Consider the following 22,293-nt stretch of genomic DNA (forward strand, 5'->3'; position numbering starts at 1 on the left):
AATACTGACGGTGCTGTTACAGCGAGTGCAAATGAGATCCGTGGAATCAAGCTATCCCGTGGAGTGCATTTGAAACCTTTCCAGTGGTCTTACACTGACATTATGGGACATGTGACTGTTCTGCGCAAAAGCCTGAAATCTAGCAAGACCCAAATTTAGCACTATTTGAGCATTTTAAAGCAATTTTTTCTTTGCATGTGCACTCACCATGTTCATTAGGGACACTGCTAGCAGCGCCACCAAAGCAGATATAAAAAAAACACACGTACATAGCATACTAACAGTAGGTGGTAAAGGGCTAAAAAGCAAAACGGAACGGGGCTGGATTCTGCCGATCATCGGTCATCTTTCAAGTCACACACCAGGAGAAGGAACCTGAGTCATGCCCCTGAACATTAGATGGTGCCTCAGCCTCTCCACATTCACCACGGCTCTTGGTTGCTGGAATAGTATTTTGGAACAGCCTTGGTGCAATTTCGTCAACGACCAATTTATAGCAGCCTGCAACAGGTTTAATGCAATAGAGCAGGTTGGCGCAATTGGCACAGCATTCCCACCACTGTCATTTATGCATGTCTGTGAGGCCACTGAGTATGCAGTGTCAAAAACTACAACTGTACTTCCAGTATACAATGCTGTCTGCTTGTACCGCATGTGTTGTCCCGCCACCAAATCCGTAAAAAAGCATTGATGAAACTGAGAAAAAAGCATGGTCACCACGCTTAATGAGAGTATACCATTGCCAGGTCAAATCACCTTGTCCACTCACGGTCAAGGCAAAGATGCTGTCAAAGTTTACATAGCAGCATAAGCAGCTGTTTCATATGCACAGCAGCTGGCAGCTTAAGTGATTTTCTTTGAACACTTGCCCCTTACTAAAAGAATTCACAATTTGTAATAGTAGTGAGTTGCAATACAAATGGCCACTTGTCACGTGGTTCTAAAATAAAAAAGACAACGCGAGGCAGGTCAGATGGCTAGCTGACGGTCTTTATATATTTTATTGATAGCTCATTTTACATTGACGCATTTTTTCTTCTAATATCCTGCCCTGCATTCATAGAAACTGCACAACCATTTTATTTTAGTTGCATTCTAATTATCCTTACATAAAAAATATCCAAAGAGGTTTGTCCATTGCTGTAATAACGTCACAAAAACGAATAATGAAAGCTGAGCAAGCAATCTTCACAAATTATTGTGGCCACCTAAGCAGATCATTATTAGCACTTAAAACTGGGCTATTATGTTTGCTTGTGTGGTCTTGCATCACTGAGCTATTCAATAAACACTGATAGAACTTGGGGACTTTCGAATCTTTGTCCTATGCTGTTTTACCACTGAGCCCTGTCCATGTTACTTCAATAATGAAATGATGCAAGACCATGCCTCAGCAGAGCATTCAAGCTGTGCTAGGCTATTCGTACCAGAAGTGGCACTTGCAATGGCTTTAACATCCTATTTTTTCAGCCAGGCCACACTGGCACACATGGCATGGCATTTGCGTGTGCCACATGGCTATGCAACGTAGCACATGTAGCCATTTATGCCTTATGCAGAGACACATAGGGGCAACAGTGCACCACCACCTCTTTGCCTACTTACCAACACTTCCAATGACATCACAAAGGCATGCTCAATCCTCAGGTATCCAAATGTTTACTTCAGCACCACTGTGCCCAGTGAACACATGCGCACGGGCATATGCACATGTACACGTACCTTAGCTTCCATGCCAGGGTCGATGATGTGGCTTGCACTGAGATCCAAGTCCTTGTCGAGATCAGCGCTCACATCTGACTTCGGCCCCATGGCATTATCCAACACTGGGGTTGACAGCTGTTCCAGGATGCAGGTACTAGGGTTCAGCCAGAGATGCCGAAGCTCTCGTGTGTCATCACGGCGCCTTTCCACTGGAATAATAGTTAAGTTGGATTTAGTACTGCATAAACAACTAAGGCTAGCATGCGCCAAACACAGGGTAAAAAATATATATACTTTTATAGGTTACATGTTTTAATTATCTTAATTTTAAACCACTGCATATTTCAAGAATGTAAAAATGGATGAGCAGTTAATGAGGGTACCTTTTCCCAGAAGCAGGTCGGGTAAGATACTATTTTTTGAAACTGAAGTAAAACAGAAATGCTGTTTGCTTTTATTTTCAAAATTCTTTGTAGAAAACAAAAACACGACTTACTGCAACCAGGTCCCCACAATTTTCTTATGTGGGTTTGTTTGCTTTCATAAGTACAAAGTTGTGCATGACATGTATATGGCCAATATTAAGCCAGCACAATACCATTTCTATTATCAATTCCCGAGGAATTTCATTGAACTAATATTCGTGGCTTGTGACTGGCTAGGGAGGTAAGTTAGGTTTGGCAACTGAAGTTAAGGCCACGCAAACCACTCCTATGAAGAAATATCACCCAAATTAATCTTCAGACACAACAGTAGAGAGACCAAGTATCAGGCATCTTTGTAAATTGCCATGCATCTAAACACAACAGCCCCGTCACTTGACCACCTCTGTTCTTGGTTGCAACATGGATATAGAAAAAAGTACTTAAATTCTTGTCTTTATGGTGTAAGACTAGCATACCACTGACGTACAGTGTACTCCCGCTAATATGAGCTCAATTAAGTAGAATTCTCAAATTAGCTGGACTGCTCAGACAATTCTATTCAGTTTCCAAAAGTGAAAAATGTAAAAAAAATTCGGGTAAAAAGAAACCAAAAACCTGAGCAAACTGATTATCATGCACCACTGTCATGCCACAGTGACTAGCATCCAATTGGTTCACATCACTGATGCACTGATGACGAGAGTAATGCAGCAGAGGGATCAACTAGGGTAAAAAGCAAGAGCACCACCAGACGTGTAGGCAAAGGTACAAGCAATATGAAGGGGAACACCAACTGAACATGCAGCCAATGTCTATTAAAAATAGAGTTGGGCTTATTGGTGCTTACTTAATGGATAGACAAGTGTACGAAAAAGCCCTCAGAGTAGGAAAAAGACCCTGCAAGGCTAACACTGTCTTATATCGAGTTTTTATTCTCATCCAATGTGCTTCTGGTATGTCAGTTATACAATACTTCAGCTATCTGAAAATTAGTCCCCAAACATTTTTTTTTCCTCAAGTTATAATAATAATAATGAAAACAATAATACGAATAACATCGGAGTGCAATATGAGTTTCCTTTTGTATTGTTCTGTCTTTAAGAACGAACTTTCTTACAGCCTGTTAAGAACTGAGAGTCATGAAATGCCTTGCATGTGGCATGTTATTACATCAATTCAGTTGTTAAAAACTAACAGTTTCTCAGGAGTACAAAAGTTCCGAATAGCATTCAACAAACATCAGGCATGTGCCCTACGTGACAAAAGAGCAATTTTTAGAGATAAAGCTAGAGGCCACATCACGGTGTAAGAATAAATTTAGGAGTTGACACTGACCGCCCACCACGGCGGAGAACGCGCACAGATTGTGTTCGCGCTCCAGTACTTGCGCCGACTGCAACGGCGTGGGGGCGCTACGGAGAAGTGGCTAATATCTCGCGGATCAGAGGGTGCAGCTAAGCGGCGTGCATTCAATGCCATTTTAGGCTGTATGTGTCTATGTTTTGTGCTGCCGCAGGGCACCTCAATACGTGAACGTTAGGTTGACTGCTTCTACGTTGCAGTGGGCACCATGCACTAACAAGTTCTGCTAAAACTAGGCTTTTGTGTTGCAGTTGGGTACCTCCCACGGTGATCACTGTGCAAGCTACCATGGTGGTGATGCATTCTGAGCTCATGGGCGATCGTCGTGGGCTGTTTACCTGGTAGGTGTGATATGTTGGTTGTAGTTATGGCATACCTAAGAAGCCCAGCCGGGTCCACAAGCAGACTCGCTGCAATTATAATTATGGGCCATGCGTACTTTGTACCCAACTGCAGTGTGGGCTAGCCGGCTTGAGTTGATCAAATGCCGCTTTTTAAAGCTCCTTCGGTGCATGCTCACATGGCCAAGTTAGGTTTGGTTTGAAGAGATTTTGAAGTCCAAAAGCTACTTAGGCTATGAGGAAAATGTACGGGAGGGCTGCAGATAATTTTGACCACCTAGGGTTCTTTAACGTACACTGATATCGCACAGTACACGGGCCTCTAGTATTTCACCTCCATAGAAATGCTACCGAAGTGGCCAGGATTGAACCCGTGCCTTTCAGGAGCCGCCGAACACCATAACCACTGAACCACCGCGGTGGCTTTGCCTAGACCTGTGGTGCAGGGTAGTCCCCAGAGCACACAGGGTCTTGCAAGAGAGAGACCATGCCAGTTATGTAATCATTAGTTCTGCACTGAGAGGATGCTTGTTTCTGATAAGTCCATGCAGTCATCGTTCCAGAAGACTGATGCAGTGAATGTCTGTACTGCTGTCCCAGTCTGGCCTCCTGGCGACCCGAAAATTGCCCATCAAGTTGAGACTAAATGTGTTTTGTGCCTAATCTTGTGAATACACGAAATCACATCTCCCAGAAAGGCTGTTTGTTGCACAGAATCACTATTCAGAGCGCAGTGGATCAATAAATGAGAATTGTGCTGTATAGCCTCACGAAGCTATACGAGCGAGGGAAGCCATGCTTAGGGCTCTGGATTAATCCAGACCGGCTGGGATTCTTCAATGTGCACCGACATTGCATGGCACACAGGCGTCTTGCATTTCGACTACATCGAAACGCGGTCACAACAGCCGGGGTTGAACCCATGTCTTACGGCACAGCAGCCGATCTGACAACTGAGCTATGTCGGGTTCAAAGGTATGGAGGTCATGATGTCAGCGAACGAAACAACTGGTGCCACAACACACAGTGGTACGGAAAGCAGAAAATGTGCCGGCAACGTTTATACCAAATAGGCAGGAGCATAATTTGTACAAAAATTTTGAAAGATCAGTGGAGCATTTTGTGGCGGACTATTAATAAGGGCAACATAGCCGCTTTAGAAGGCGTGCTGCTATTCTTCGGTACTGACATCCACCAAGTACAGTTTACAGCCTCAAGTATCTTTTCATGTGCATGCTGGTCTAGTTTTCCTTAAGTTCGTCAGGCACTCATCATCGTTGGTGTCAGCATAAAGGATGAGCTCGGCGGGACAAACGCCAGGGGCATTTTCGCAAATCACTTTCGCGTCGCTTAACTAAAAGTGCATTGCACACTAGCCACTAAAACGCCACAAACGTCACCACTGAAGCATTGCACTGATGGTTTCCTTTCGCTCCCAGCGCTAGCACGTATAGCGTCACAGTTCTGCTACCAAGCACGAGTGTGTAGGGCTGATTTTCAGCTTCGGAGGCAGTATTTGTAATGCAGGCGAAATGCACAAACGCCCTTGAGATTTCTATGCATATCAAACACCCATTGCCGCACTTAAACAAGCATACGCACATACACGCCGCGGCATCGAACGATCCCGCAAAACCTGCATTAGGGCTGCAGCAGCTCGGCAACTAGACAAGCCTCTGTTGAGTGGCGCCATCTGTCCGCGTTCAAGAGACGCACAAGGAGCAGCAAACAAGATCTGGTCGTGCAGACCGGCACAGTGTCAGCACCTAAATATATTCTTACACTATGGGCAACACCAACTGAATACACGACTACAGAATTTTTGAACATCTTTCTTTAAGAGTGCTTAATGTTTCCCTATGAACTGCTTGTTTTTTATGTTAATCTCTTCCTTGGCTCACTGTGAATGTTTACATGCTCTTAAACTAAAAAGTGATATTCAGGGCACTTCTGTTCATCTGTACATCTGATAAATAAACAGATTTACAACCAGTCTTACCATCTTAACGGAAAACACTGCACAATTGATGGGTGGTCGCCGACCTACATCACTTTCCAGAAATAAGATGTGCCGTTTTCCCACATGTAGAACCCCACATTAGTGAAATTTTTGCATCACAATACAATATAAGTGAGATTTGGGACTAACAGGCGAAAATTTGGACCATTTGTTAGTAACCTGAATGAAATTTTCAGAGTTGGTGTATATTAGTGCTACACATACTTGACAAAAGTTGTTACTCTCATACAGCCTCAAAGGAATTACAAAAGCTGGGAGGGGTCAATGAGTATGCTTAACCATGAAAACTACAGTTTGAAAATACCAGACATTTTCTCGTACTTATTTGTCCTGTATTTTCTTCCACTCTGTCCACGTCGTTGCGCTGTTTGCCACCAACACCTCGTATTTATAATGAGTCTAGAGAAGCCTCTAGCATTCAAGTGTGAAAAGAATGATAATTTACGGTAACTTAATAAAAAAAAGTTCCCCACAAGGACCGCCTTACTTCACTTTGAAAATGCAAGCATGAAAATGGCTACAATTATGGAAAACCAGCCCACAGCTGAATTCCTTGAATTATTTTGGTTCAGAAAGTGTATTCAATGAGTTCTTTGTCCTGTACTGAAAATGACTGTTTTCCTAAACGTTTGATTCAGTGTAAAAACATGTACTGAAAAAAGAAACGCAGTAAAAGAACTCTTACCTCTAAAAAACCTTTATGATTAACTTAAAAATCAAATTTCACATGTTCAAAATTTGCTTTGGTGCATACTTCACTGTACTTTCTGCAAAACGTAGTGCTCATATGCAGAGGAATATGTCAAAAATAAAGCTAACTCCTCAATCAGTTCCTGTCAATGCCGTAGGTGCACTTCAAAAGCTTCAATAAACCTTGATTAGTGATTTCCTACTCTACTCTATAGATCAGATTAAAACTTCGTGGTTGCATTCTTGAATAATTGGGGGATTGATTGGAACAGTAACTAAAAAATGCATTTTTTTGACAAAAATCATTTACTTTATTCCCCCTTACACGCTGCAGTTCATACTAAGGTGATGTTTTAAAATGGCATTGTCAACAAATTTCATACACATTACTCGCAGCTAAAACTTCACTAGAAAGCTCTAGGGCAATGAAAAATAAAAGTACAAAGGTCTGCAAGGAACAAGACTTTCAAAAGGCATTCCAAAAAATGCAAGTTTTGCAGTTTCTGCAAAACTTGACTAAATTAAAATTAAAATTAGGCTTAATTTACACATGAAACTTGTTACAGTTCATACTTAGTTTACCCATGAGATATTTGACCACATGCATGTCAATCCGGAAGGGTGAAAAATTAGGAAAGTAGGAGCTTCCACAAATATGGCACACTCCTCAAACTCCAGTATTTTGCCTTATCAAAATAAGATATTCCCACAATTTTAAACTTCTCAGAGATACATGAAAATTTATTTCAGCAGAGTTGTTAAATATATAGAACACTGAATGGTTCAACTTCTTAAGCTACCTTAAACCTCAGTTTTTCTTTCCATGCTTTGAATGAAATGCACAAGAGATTAGAGGAGATTGAGATTACAGCACCCACATGTGGGCCATGAATTGATTGCAGCTCCAGGAGCTACTGTCCACCCCAGCAACACTATACGTGGTGCCACAAAGAGTGACCTTTAAAACAAGGAACAGTTTTTTTTTTATATATTCCCTGGAAAAAACTTTCCACTTCAGGTTTGCTTCAAACTACACCACTTTCTGCGATTGGTTTTTGGTTCTGGAGGAAAGGAAATGGCACAGTATCTGTTTCACATATGGGGGGGGACACCTGAACCGCACTGTAAGGGAAGGGATAAAGGAGGGAGTGAAAGAAGAAAGGAAGAAAGAGGTGCCGTAGCGGAGGGCTCCGGAATGTTCACAAATATGTACAGGTAGCTCCAACACGAAAGGGAGCACAGTGTGGGCATTCAAGCGATGATTAACCCATTCAGCTGCTTTGTACACAATTGTGTGCAGAGCGAACTCAGCTTTTTTGGAGAGTGAATCTCACAGGTGAATTCAGCATCCTTCATGTCAAAAATGATTCTTTTTATGGCATATAGTGAACAGAGTAAACAAAACAGTGAGCGGGGTAACATGCCATCTGCCTTTTTTATGCAGACAGATTTTGCCACGAATGATAACATCAATTTTGTTTTCGAAATTTCAAGCGTAATGTGTATCTTCAAACTCGAAATTGATTCAATAATACTTTGTGTGTATACTTGACCAGTCCTGCCATACTGAGGTCAGTATTTCAATGATTTATGACAATTTATATAAATTTCGCACATCCCTGTAAAACATTACCCACTGGTATTTTGCACTGCCAAAATAAGCAGTTGTCTTTCTTGAGGGCATATATTATATACTACCCAGGCAGAAAGACGTTTTCGATAAAAACTAAAAATGGAGCCTGAAAGGGTTAATGTAACTGACAAGAGCACTTTTTCCTGTTTTCCAAGCACTTTTTTTCTGGATGTATAATGCACATAAGACATTTTCAACTTTCGTGCAGAAATAACAATTTCTTATTGTGTGCAAACTGACTGTTCCCCATCATAATGAAGCCACCTGTATACAACACAGCGGAAACGTAGAGAAACCAGCAACTATTTCTTGTGCTACACCTTCAACCATTTTTGTAAAATCTTTCTTTCAGCCTTGATTCCTAGTGCACCAAACAGTCCACTAATGTTTCTGCATCACACCAACATTGCCACAACACTTTTTTCATAGCTTACCTGCCCCATCTGGCTTTGATGCCAAGGAGGAAGGCAGCTGAGCAGACTTGAGCGCAGAGGAAAGAGTGCTCAGCTCGGACTTGATTGGTGTGCCAGCATTTGAAATGCACAAGCCACCAATGAGGACCATAATCAAGTTCTATAAGTAGGAGAAAAAAAAAACATTAGGTAGACAGCCACAGACAGCACTCAGTTTAATAAAAAATAAAGGAACTACAAAACAATCCTCTGAATAAGAATTTCTAAAAGCCAACTACTCATTACAGAATGCTGTTTGAAGCATAATATTTCATGTTAAAGACAGTTCCCTTCTTCATGTTCACACAGCTAATCATCATCATCATCAGCCTGACTATGCCCACTACAGGGCAAAAGCCTCTCCCCATCTCTCTCCAATTAACTGTTTTTTGCCAGTTGCAGCCACCGTATCCCCGCAAACTTCTCAACCTTAGTAGGCCAACTAACTTTCTGTCGCCCCCTGCCACGCTTGCCTTCTCTAGGAATTCACTCTGTTACCCTTAAGGACCAGAGGCTTTCTTGCCTTCGCATCACATGCCCTGCCGAAGCCCATTCATTCCTCTAGATTTTGACTAGAATGCCATTAACACGCGTTTGTTCCCTCACCCACTCTTGCCCATTTCCGGTCTCTTAACGTTACACCTATAATTTTTCTTTCCATAGATTGCTGCGTTGTCCTTAACTTAAGCTGAACCCTTTTTGTTAGCCTCTATGTTTCTGCCCCATAGCTGAGTACCAGTAATACCCCTGTCACACGGGCACTCTAAAGGCACTTTGAACTAATGCTCCTTTACGCTCCCAAAGGAGCACTACTTCAAGGGAGTTCGTCCGTGCTACACGGTCGCGGAACGACCTTCGCAAGAACTTTTTAGCGCCCTCATCGGCGAAAAGCGTTATTTAAATTGCAAACCTCACTGCACATATAAATACATAAATGTCACATTTTTTTAGTAAATTAGTTTTATAACCGTATTATGTTAAAGCTAGAGTCACTAAATAAAGACTTAGAGTACCGTCACTGCAGCACGGCGGTAAGCAGGGGCGGCCATTTTGTTGTTTATCATTGTTGCCAGATTGCCGCTTCGGCGACCTCGCCGCTAACTTTGGCCCGGCCATTTTGTAAACAACGCTGTTAGCCACCCTGCGCTGCGGCGGGGATCGTAGCCGTACGGCATGGAAAGCGGAAAGCGCATGAAGCGTTTTCCATCATTCTGCGAGTTGAAACAGCCAACAAGGCAGCAAAACGGCATCCTCGTATGCTCTTGTGCAGCTGAAATGCTGCGAGGCGCGGAATCCCTGGTCACTGAGTCGGTCACCGGCAGCACTCGCAGCACTAGGACTACCACAGTTGCCCGACTGAAAACGCATAAGCCACAAAATGGCAGCCCCCATGAACCGTCGCAGTGTAAACAAATATCACGTGATGCAAACTGACCAATGATCGTGGCGGCGGCACAGAACAATAAGAGAAAAGAGTGCCGGTACTCTAAGTCTTTATTTAGTGACTCTAGTTAAAGCAATGCAATTTTAACTGCAATAATGACATGATTTTCCAAGTACAGAGCATAACATCACAGTGCTGGCCACACTGAGCCCAAATGGCTCGTATATCTGGAACGAGAGTATGGCGTGGTGAGACTGCCACAAAACAAATGATCTTATATTTTAAAACACCACTAATCTTATGAAGTGAATTTATAAAATGAAAATTTAACGTTTCTTTTCTCAATTTATTTGTGCTGTTAACTCGCTGGGAGAGAGAGTACTCCCTTGAAGCCTCAAAGGACGAACTCGAGCTGCCTTGTTTCGAAGCTCCTTTGAGCTAGGTGTCCTTTGGCGCGTCCGTGTGGCAGCGCGCGTTCGTCCTTAGAGTAATGGAGCATTAGTTCAAAGTACCTTTACAGTGTCCGTGTGACAGGGGTATAAGATACAGCTGTTGTACACTTTTCTCTTGAGAGGTATTGGTAAACTGCCATTCATGATCTGAGAGAATCTGTCACATGCGCTCCACCCCATTCTTGTTCTTCTAGTTATTTCCCCCTCGTGATCCGGATCAACGGCCACTACCTGCCCTAATGAGACTTATTCCATTACCACTTCCAGCACCTCGCCACCAATTGTGAACTGCTGTTTCTTTACGAAACTGTTGAACATTACTTCGGTTTTCTGCATGTTAACTTTAAGGCCTACCATTCTGCTCTGCCTGTCTAACTCACTTTTCATGCTTTGCAGCTCATCTACTAAGTGACTTAGCAAGGCAATGTCATCAGCGAATTGCAAATTACTTGGTATTCTCCATTAACTCTTATCAGCAAATGTTCCCAATCCAGGCCTCAGAACACCTCCTGTAAACAGGTGGTGAATAGCATTGGCGAGATCATGTCTCCCAGCCTGACACCCTTCCTTACTGGAATTTTATTGCTGACTTTATGAAGGACTATGGTAGCTGTGCAGTCGTTATCGATATCTTCCAGTATTTTCACATAAGCTTCTTCTACACCCTGATTCCACAATGCCTGCTGAGGTTTCATAATAAGTGAAGGCTATATATAGGGATTGGTTATATTCTGTGCATTTGATAGGATGGTTATATTCTGTGCATTTCTCTATCACCAGATTGATAGTGTGAATATGGTCTATTGTCAAGTATCCTTTAAAAAAGCCTGACTGATCATTTGATTGATTGAAGTCTAAAGTTGTCCTGATTCTATCTGCTATTACCTTAGTAAATACCTTGTAGGCAACAGACAGTAAGCTGGTCGGTCTAATTTTTCAAGTCCTTGACTTCTCCTTTCTTATGAATTAAGATAATGCCAGCATACTTCCAAGCTCCTGGTACGGTCTAGGTCATAAGGCGCTGCGTATACAGGGTGGCTAGTTTTTCTAGCACGATCTCCCCTCCACATTCTTCAACAGATCTGCTGTTACCTCATCCTCCCCAGCGGCATTTTCCCGTTTCCATTGCTCCTAAGGCTTTCTTTACTTCCTCTTTCGTTACTGGCGGGATGTCCCATTGCTATGCTCTACTGTCTCTCTAACATTCTGATTACTCTGGCTACTGTATAGATTTGTGTAACTGAGGTCTAGGTAACTCTTCGGCTACTTTAACTATCTTATCCATATTGCTAATGACATTTCCCTCTTTGTCTCTTGGCGCATACATCTGGTTTTTACCTATGCCTAGTTTCCTCTTCACCGGTTTTAGGCTACCTCCGTTCTTTAGAGCATGCTCGATTCTCTTCACATAAACTTCCTTATGCCAGCTACCTTGTGCTTATTTATTAATTTTGATAGCTCTGCAAGTTCTACTCTGTCCTTAGGGTTAGACGCTTTCATGCTTTGGCATTTCTTAATCAGATTTTTTGTCTCCTGAGATAGCTTGCTGGTATCCTGTCGAACCGTCCTACTGCCTACTTCTACTGCGCACTACGTAATGATAGCTGTGAGATTATCGTTCATTGCTTGAACATTAAAGAGCCACAGAAAGGGGTGTTATAGCTTGGCTTTAAAATGCTTGCACTATGTAGAGTACAGGCCACCGAGTGTCCATGCAGCATACGAGACCTCAAAAGCGAGCAGGAAATTTACAATACATTTTAAAAAATTCCCGCTTCCACACCTCGCGGTGAAGCGCGGTGCTGGCTATCGAGCGAAAACCTGGCATACGACGTCACATCATGCAAGTGATGTCCGTGCGCGCCACAGCCGGTGGAGGTAGGGGAAGGGCAGAGTAGGTTGGGCCAGTGGAGGAGCGCCACCATTTTGGCGTGCGAGAGGAGAGGGAAAGGCACGAAGACGCAGAAGTTCAAGTTTTGCCTGAATATAACTCAGCTTCCACAAGGCACATTAAAATAATTCTTGCTGGAGGATAATTATGAAGTGGCGTCTTTTTTGACATCCCAGACATATCGCAACTTTATTGAGAGCCCCTTTCTGGGTACCTTTCAGATAGTCTTCAATTAGCGTCTTCTGCAGAGATATCCTAAATTCCTATACTTTCCCTCTTACCGCTCACTAGTTAATAGACCTCAGCCTCACTAGCTTCTTTCGTTCCCTCATCAAGTCTAAGCTAATTCGAGACCTCACCTCACCATTCTCTGGTCGCTACAATGCACCTTTCCGAGGACCTCCAGATCTTGCACGATACCAGGGTAAGTGCATAGTATGAAGTCTAATTCATTTTTAGTCTCACCATTGGGGCTCTTCCATGTCCAGTTCCTGTTCTTTTGTTTCCGGAAGAAGGTATTCATGATCCGTGAATTATTTCTCTCTGCGAACTCTACTAATAACCCCCCCCTGCTATTCCTGAAGCCTATGCCATGGTCGCCCACCGCCTGGTCTCTGGCCTGCTTCTTGCCTACCTTCTCATTGAAAGTCGCCCATTAGTACAGTATACTGTGATTTTACTTTATTCACTGCCGATTCCACGTCTTCATAGAAGCTTTCAACGATTCGGTCATCATGGCTGGATGTAGGCGCGTAGGCCTGCACCACCTTCAGCTTGTACCTCTTATTAAGCCTAATTATGATAGTTGCCACCCTCTTAGTGTCTGGCTCACAACAAATGACCTGTGTGAAATCATATACCTTAGGCTGCCTTAAAGAAAGAGTGCATGTAAGCCTTGTGGCAAACTTACCTGCTGCAGAAGAGAGTTTGCATTGTGTGCCTTCAAGCACTTGAGCAGTACTTTCAAAAGGATGCTGCATGCTTGGGCTGCAGTAACGATTTGACTTCGTGATACTGAAAAGAAAGGTACACAATTGTTACTGTAGCTAAATGTTTGTCAGATTACAAACAGTAAGCACTTTTTCAAAGGTGGTTTGATTGAACACCCGAGTATCTAAAGAAAAGTGCCAGGAAAATTAATTATGCTGCAGTGTGGCATTGCATAGTTCTGCACAGGTGCTAAATTTCTTAACATGAATTGGATTGATTTTATTTTATGGGGTTTAACATCCCTAATGACTATGGCCGTAATGGAGGGCTCTGGATAATTTTGACTTCCTGGGTTTCTTTAACGAGTGGTGACATCGCACAGTACACAGGCCTCTAGTATTTCGCCTCCGTCAAAATGCGACAGCCACGGCCAAGATCGAAACCTCGTCTTTCGGGTCAGCAACCGAGCACTATAACCGCTCTGTCATCGCAGCGATCAACCTGAAGTGGAGCTTCTTCTGAAATTCTATAATAAAAATTTGAATGCATTCAAAGGTGGAACACCTTTCGCTTCTTCAGAAATTCTACAATAAAAATTTGAATGCATTCAAAGGCGGAACACCTTTCAAGATGCAAGCAGAACAAAAACAATCGCAGCATGGTGCTATGAGCTAGCTGCATTAGCTTACAACCATATGGCTGGCATATACATAAATGTTGATGTAATTTTCCTCGCATAAAAGATATCCACGTATATAATCTATAATATCATAGCACTTGTAGGAGGTACCACTTCAAAAGTACAATCAAACTGCATAAGTTCCAATGCACAACATTGATGTCGTGCTCATTCACACACAGAGATCTGACAAAAGTGCTAAGATCAAGATCTATAAGCAGAAGAGTCGAACATGCAAGCTTCTAAACTAATTAAGCAAGAACACAGGTCTCTGCAACCGTAATGAATACTCACACGAAGTTGCACTTGCATTGATGAAATGAGCACTAAGAGCAACAAAAGCTTCACGAAACTCTCTGCAATCCTCTTCTTCTGCCAGAAGCACGCTTTCACTGAAATGAAAGAAAGGGGTCAAGGGGCATAAGCTGTACCCTTATCAGAAGCTCATGAGAGCTGCAGTAAAAAGGTTGAACACACATTTCACAAACGGTCACCAGTCATGCGACACCTGACATTACGGAGGATAGCCTTTCCAGTCATACGTCAGACACTGCCCGCCAAAGTATTCCACACACTAAACCTTTAAATTCCCTCCTCTTTCATTTATTTTTTCTTTGCTTGTCATGCGGTGTATCTCTTAAATGCTTTTTCAACACAATTTGTTATTCTTGCCCCCAGAAGGAAGCACAAAGTTGGCCAGGTAACGTTAGCCCCACAGTCAATCATAGCAGTTTCCAGCTCTTGCATTTTACGAAATCAGCGTGCTCAAGTTCACTGAGAGATGATTTTTGTGAGGAGGTCAACTATGTTACTCCATCTAACAAAGGGAGTTTGTCTCATGGCTGCAGTGAAGCTCTAAGTGACGGGAAAACACACACTGCTTTACTGCAGCTGACCTCTACCAAACTTTACAACTTCTGTACAAGTTGAACTATCAGTGAAGGACCAACCAACACAAAGGCAGGACGCGAAGGATGTTACACAGAGTGCTTGTGCACAGCAGCACGTTTCTTCACAAGGGCTTTACCCATGCACACTCTTGACCATATGTGGTCTTCACTCCTCTTCCCCAACTTTCATCCATCCCCTAAAGCTGTGGTTCAGGTGGTCACTCATAGTGCCTTTCCTTGTCTCATAACCTCCTGCTCTTTTATCATGTCCAAAATCTGCGAAATAATCTGTGACCATAAAAACCGCAAAGTGTGTAAAAGTTCATAACCACAAAGGTTTAAATATCTGAAGATTAGCTGCATTCGATTCAGTGCTGGTTCACGGCACCAATTCTGAAAAAGTGTCGCTGGTGCCAGTGCGGTGCAGAACCAGTTCCATGGTGCAGGTGCAGCGCGTCAACAGCGCCACACCCCATATGTGCGATAATTTTCAATCAAGCGTGTGCAGGCAGGTTTTGTCGTCTGCTCGCCGTGGAGGTGTTGAGTTCTCGTGTGTATTTTTTGTGTGCGGTCGCTTCCGCACCTAACGAGACATAAGTTGGCCATGGAGTTGGCCATGGTCGACTACAACGACACCACATAGTTCTTGTTATGGAGTAGTTCTACTCTTCTGACAGTGAATACGAGGAAATCGACTCTGTGTTGCCATGCCGCAACTCGCTTGGACCGACGGCAGTCTAATCCCGAAGTGCTATAAAAGCGTAGATGCAAGCTATTTCAATTACAAATTCACACTCTGAGAGATGTTCGAAGAACTTTCAGCGCGCTTGAATTCAAGGCCCTTGCATATTTTCTGACGCCTATGGGAGGGCGCCAGGAAATCACGGCCGAGAACCCGCCTCGCTAAGTTAGCTCTTTATAAGCTGTGATAAAAAAAAAACAGACTTTGGGTAGCACCAGAGGGCTTCACCGCTGCTTAGCGCTAGCCCCGGCGTCCCCGTAGCCGCAGCAGAATGGCCAGGCAGCGTCGAATCAGCAGCATTTGCCTGCATGCTTAACGCAGCAGGCACAGGTACCGGTGCCGGTTGTAGCAAAACACGCTCGGATTCACCCTGCCCGCAGTTTGCCAACAGCCCACACACAGTCATTGCACCATAAGTTTCGTGTGAACTCGCACGCACACAGATGGCCTGTCACAATTAACATGGCAGCTACAGCACAAAACACAGAAAGTTGCCTGCTGTCGCTTAGGTTTCAGCGCCATTCGCTTGCAGAATGACATCGAACCCGTTGACGACAGCGCAAACGTCCCTCAATTCATGTTCAATATTTACGAGCTAACATGCGTCGTCTGCGCGTCGTCTGCTGAAAGCCGTTTGCACCTCCTTGGAGGCTAGTGCTGCGGTTCCTTGTAGCAAAGCGGCACCAAGGCGGCACCCAAATCAATCACGGACGGCGCTGCAGAGGGCGCTGGGAATCTAGGGCTTTGGTGCAGTGCACCATGAACCGGTGCAGGCAGTGCAGTGAACCACAGCTGAATCGAATGCAGCTACTGATGAAATACTTTGCATTTGCAGGAAAAAGGAAATAGTTTGGTTTATGGGGTTTAACATCCCAAAGTAATTCAGGCTATGAGGGAAGCCATAGTGAAGAGCTCCGGAAATTTCGACCACCTGGTGGGGTTCTTTAACGTGCACTGACATTGCACAATACACAGGCCTCTAGAATTTCACCTCCATCTAAATCTGACCGCCGCGGCCAGGACGGAAAAAGGAAATAGTTCTTACGCTTAAAAATTCAGTCACATGCACAATATTTGCCTAAGTAAAGTAACTTAGCAGCAATTGCTCACACCAAGTAGTGTTGAATTTTGTCATATCAGTTGCTAAGGCTATGCTATCTGCCAAAGGCTGCGCGCCAAACAAAAATAAATGTCACTTAGTTGTATTAAAGGAACTAACGTTTTCGAAGTTAGCTTGCTTGAAACATTTCCTTGACAGATCATAAATCCGTAATTGCACTTTCTTCTTAGGCCAAGCTGGGATGGAATGAATATGTTTGTTGTAACATAGTGAAATTTTTTTTTCGTGGTTAATTACAACTAGAATGTATCTAGAAAGACTGTTACAATGACCATGTCTATACATCCCTTTGCGGCACGGCATCTACAATTGTGCAAACAACTTTTGAAACTTTTTTTTTGAAGTGTCTACAGCTGTTTTCATGAAATCAACGACACCAACTACACTTGAAATCTCTGCTGGTCATAATGGTAGGGTCATTTCATGCACATAAAAAAGGACCGCTTCTTGAAAACAAGAAATAAAGGCTGATGTTGTTGTGTTGCGTATTATGGCACATAGGCAACTAAGGCCATAATGCACCAAGCACAAGGTATATAGGGAAAATATTTTATAGAAATGAAAATCGGTGGTCGAGAGGGCCTAAAACATTAGTACCACCTAGTGATCACTAAGAAATGAAATTTTAGAAATGGCTACTAGTAGAAGCCTTAAAGAGGGTTGGGTAACCTCAGCAGCTATCCTTGGCTGGGCAAGGATCTTGAGGCTCCAACAAACTAAATAAAGACCTCGGCCTTCTTCTCAGGACTGAGATGACTGGCTGAGGTCTACCAAAAATTAGCGAAGCAGTTGGTCACAATTTAGAGTTTCTTCAGAAATCCTGCTCCTCTTAAAAAGTTAAAAACAAAAGAAATGGGAACAACTGCATTATCTCGTGACAAGGAATGTAATCATTATGAAATTGAATAAAGTACTTTTTCTTTGCTCTTCCAGTTTCACATAAGAGAATAAAATGCGGTTAACCACAAGTTAATCTCTATATTCTTTGCAAAAAGGTCTGTCTTGTTTTGTTACCAGGAAGTTGTCCGTAGTGTGTTGCCTACTTGGAGATGGCAGAGAATCACTTCCTTGAAACGTTCCTGGTGCACATGATTTCCATTCACCTAAAACTGGTTTTATCAAGAGTAGTTTATTTATTTCGTTGTTACAAGCCGACTGCCATTTTTTCCTTGCTTTACGATGTACTAAGTCCATGCAATCCTTAGAGGTAATATTTATTTTTATTTGCTTGTCACAAGCTTGAGCAGCACAAAGGTCAGCTCTCGTTGCCTTTAATTCTGACATGACTCAGTTCCTAGCAGAGTTTTATGTTTTGGCCTTGAGCTGTGGCTATTTTAATGCTGTGTATGATGTCACCAATCACTGGAGTGATTGCATTTCTAGAGTGCAGAGCTGTAAGTACACTGAGGAAGTCTATGTAGATAATACTGTTTGCGAGCTTTCCGTTTATTTTTCTTACGGCTAAGCACACAGCGTAACATTCAGCTGTGAAGATAGATGCACACAGTGGAAGTCTTATTTCATTCTCATTCCCTCGTACTACTACGCATCCTACATAAGCAGCTGTTTTTGAACCATCAGTATAAAAGTCAGTGAAACCATTGTATTTTTCTTCGAGTGCCAGAAATTCTTGTGCTATATGTTGTTGTGGAGTTTGCTTTTTGTGGAAATGTGTTAAGAGTGAAATCACAGATTTCAGGAAAAGTGTACCATGGGGGCAGTGGATCTCGTCTTGATGCAATGCTAAGCAACGTGTTCAGTACGCAGAGATTGCGGCACAGCTCTAAAGAACTCAACAGCACTGGCCTGGTAGTTTGCAGCTTGTTAAATAGTGTTCTAGATGGGCACTTTGTAACTATTTGGTGACATATGTTTCGGCAGGGAATGAATCTTTAGAATGTGAGCATGCTTATTCTGTCTGCAAGTGGTGGTTCATTAGTTTCTACATACATACTGTTTATGGGTGATGTCCTGCATGCACCAGTTAAAAGACGCAAACCTAAATTGTGTACTGGGTCTAGTCATTTCAAGTAAGATGGCTTTGTTGGACCATATACTATACTACCAACTACCATAATCTAAGCAGGATCATACCACAGAGCGATAAATTTGTAGAAGGCTTGTATTGTCAGAACCCCAGTGTTTATGTGAAAGGACAGAGTACGTTCAGTGATCGGGAAGCTTTCTTTTTAATGTGTTTATGTGAGGCAGGAAAGCGAGTTTTCTGTCAAATGCTATGCCTAGAAATTTGAGTCCATTTTTTAGGGGTAACTGTTTCGTTCAGGTATCGCCAGTGCCGCTGATGAAGATCTGCCTCGCGCATCAGAGAACGCTCTGATCAACCAGCAGCGGTGTGGCCAGCAACATCAACAACCCGCTCCGCCGGCTCACCAGCTGCGGCTACCGGGACGTCCAATAAATGTGGTTCACCCTCCACATTCTGGTGACACCGGACAACAGCTTCGACGCACGCAACACCGCTCCCACCGGTTCTGCGCCCCCGAGATATATGCCGACTTCAAGTAGGGCCTGACGGCGTATTTTGGCTTGGAGCCCCCGCGGACTCTCTGTGCTCCTGTTCCGGGCTCAGAAACTGCGGCGTCACTCGAACCACCACCCCTGGTTGCATTCCCTACCCGAGCTGTTTCGGTTTTCCCTCTGCCCGCTCCTACGTCGGCGCCCCACCCCCCACCGGTCTCTCCACTATTGTCACCACCGTATGTGCCCCACTCACGGTTCGGCAAGTGCCACGCGAGGACGCGCCAGTCTCTTGCCAACCTTCTCAACCAGCTGCCTCAAACTACACCCCGATCTCTCTCAAGTTTGCTTCACCAGCCCCTACGGACGGCCATCCACCTGCGAGCTCCCGTCCCTGGGTGCTTCCTGTCCAGCCCTGCTTCCCAGCTGTGGCGCCTGCCCTTGGGCCATCACCGGCAGCACCCTCTCTTGACCCGGGCCTCAATTCGCTTCTAGTCCCAAGTTCACCTGCTACCTCAAGCCCCACCAGTCAGCTCAACTGCCCTTCCTGTCACGCGGCACGCATGGACGCCTCCCCAGGGCCTTTTCGAGCGTAACGCGCCACCTGGAACACCTGCCGCACAACCCTGCCCACCTGGCGCCTTTTCCAGTGCCTGTGCCTCCGCGACAGACGAGACAGCCTCAGCAGGTGGTGGCATGCTTGCGATGCATTGCAGCGTGCCCCATCCAACACCTTCTATGGACTCGGCCCTTCCGTATCCTTCTCAGTCCGACAAGTACTGCCCGGACTTGCTTCTTGTGCCCCCAACAACTGGTCCCAACGCCACTGTGAGCTCACTTTTGCAGCCATCCAGTACACCTCGTCGCCTAACAAGGCAGCACGTGCCTCACGCCGCAGACCTCACGCGCAGTGCCGTCCACCGTTGTTTCGCCATTGCCCGCGGCCGAGGCATCGGCTCCACTTCTATGTCTTCCCCACGCCATATCTTCGTCCGCACCAACTGAGCCAGCGCAAAACTGCCCCCCAACCGCCAGCCCCACCCATAGGCTGTCAAACTGAAGAACGCCTAGCTCGCCTCCCATTCCTCGATGACTTTTCCCGCCTTGTGCTTCGGTCATCCTCATCTTTTGGCTCCCCTCGCCCTTTGCGAGGCAGCCAGGCTCGACCGCCAGAGCTCTTTTCTTCCGCCCGACAGCCTACCGCAGCTCTGACCCTGCCTTCACGAAGCTAACTGTGTCCTGGACTTGAGAACTTGTACAAACTTTTACATACTGTTTTTTTCTCTTTTATCGCGCATCGCGCTAGAGGGAAAGCATCTGTAGCAGCGCTGGCGATGCCAGCGCCACTGCTGAAGATCTGCCTCGCTCATCAGAGAACGCTCTGATCAACCAGCACCGGTCTGGCCAGCAATGTCAACAACCCGCTCCGCCGGCTCACCAGCCGCGGCTACCGGGACGTCCAATAAATGTGGTTCACCCTCCACATAGGGTCGGATCTGTCGGCAAACCTCGTTTGAGTAGGCAAGAATGGCCACTGTTTTCTGTGTAGAAAACCGGAAACCATTTCTGTCAGCCCGTGTTACCAGTTTATTTACTGTTAATGGTATTTGTCTTTCACAGGTTTATATGTTGCAGGATGTGCAAGCTATCTGGAGACCGTCTACTTGCACTGAATACATAACAGACCTTGGAGTTATTTGACTAAGAGAATTCCTTTTTGCAACAAAGAGTTGTGCTTAAAATACACCCCTGAGGTACTCCATTTTCCTGAATAAAATTCCACGAAAGGGTTGAGCCTAAGGCGGTTGTTAACTGAATGGTTAGACGAAGTCTTTAAGACAACTCAACATCCGGCCACGGATGCCAAAGCTCAGCCAGGTCCTAAGAATCCCATACCTCCAGGTTGTGTCGTATGCCTTTTCCAAATCAAAAAAGACAGCAAGGTAGTGTTGTTTGTGTATGAAAGCTTCTTAGACAGCATTTTCAAGACGAACTAGGTGGTCGGTAGTAGAGCATGTTTTTTTAAAACCACATTGGTGGACATCGAGAAGCTCACAGGCTTCTAACGCGAAGGTTGATCTGATATTCAATACACTTTCGAAGAATTTCGCTAGACAGCTGGTGAGCGCTATGGGTCTATAGTTGCTAGGAAGGGTAGGCGGTTTTCCGGGTTTTAAAAATGGAATAATAATGGCCTTTTTCCAGGCTTTGTGCATTTTCCCCGATACCCAAACTTTCTTAAAAAAATCTTAAAAGTGACTCTACAGCCTGTTCAGATAGATGGGCTAGCATTTGATAATCTATTTCGACAGGGCCGAATGCAGTCTGCTTATTAGTGGACAGTACTGTACGAATTTCCTAACTGTAAGTAAATTATTATAAGATTCATTTGTACCACCACTTGTCGGCAGTCTTTGTTTCTGGATGTTTTGGTGTTTGGGATATATGGTCTGGTCTCACAGTTATTCTAAAATACCCTACTTCTATGCATTCCGGAAGCTGCTTGAAGCAAAGGTCAGGACTATGTTTTGTCGGTATTTCCTTGTAGTCTTTTCGGATTTTGATACAATGGACATCGGTGACGTTCCGATCTTTTAGATCATCCAACATCTCTTCTTCCGAAAGGTTAAGGAAATTGTGTTCGGATATTACTCTTTTCCCTGTTTAGTGATCGAAGTGTGGTTATGGATACAGGAATGTCTCCAAAGGACACTATGGTTGGGAGTTTGGAGTATTGTACTTTGTCTCGGATTTGGAGGAGTAGGGTGCCACTGGTTAGCTTCGTCACCTTGTAGCCAAGGCCCAGGGCATCAGTCAGATTTTTAAACAATGAACAGAGACATTTTCCTAGCTGGTTGGTCTGTATCTTCACTATGTATGGCATGGTACCTGGGGAAAAGTTGTTTTTTGGTGCCAGCCGCCCACCATGAAGCCCAACAAGGGGACGGGACTGGAAGTCCTGCCCATGCCAGCTGTACACGTCAACTATAACCAAATATGACATAACTCGGGGTAGTTGATCACACAAGGTTAACTCTTGCCGCCAGGAAGAAAGGGAAATCTAAGTGAATAGGAGACAGGAGAGTTGTGAGAAAGAAGA

The 22,293-nt window shown here is 44.2% G+C and overlaps 1 protein-coding gene across 6 annotated transcripts in view; it reads right to left on the minus strand.

Annotated features, from left to right (window-relative positions):
- The window catches only part of poe (E3 ubiquitin-protein ligase-like protein poe), a 248,224-nt gene that overhangs the window by 220,303 nt on the left and 5,628 nt on the right, over window positions 1-22,293 (minus strand). For all 6 annotated transcript variants that reach the window (XM_077649151.1, XM_077649150.1, XM_077649149.1 and 3 more), the window contains exons 2-5: window positions 14,258-14,355; window positions 13,265-13,368; window positions 8,610-8,748; window positions 1,723-1,913 (exon numbers count right to left, since the gene is read on the minus strand). In XM_077649151.1, the coding sequence (XP_077505277.1) occupies window positions 1,723-1,913; window positions 8,610-8,748; window positions 13,265-13,368; window positions 14,258-14,355 (532 nt within the window). The remainder of the gene's footprint in view (window positions 1-1,722; window positions 1,914-8,609; window positions 8,749-13,264; window positions 13,369-14,257; window positions 14,356-22,293) is intronic.

Source organism: Amblyomma americanum, chromosome 1 (assembly GCF_052857255.1).
Source record: "Amblyomma americanum isolate KBUSLIRL-KWMA chromosome 1, ASM5285725v1, whole genome shotgun sequence".
NCBI lineage: Eukaryota > Metazoa > Arthropoda > Arachnida > Ixodida > Ixodidae > Amblyomma > Amblyomma americanum.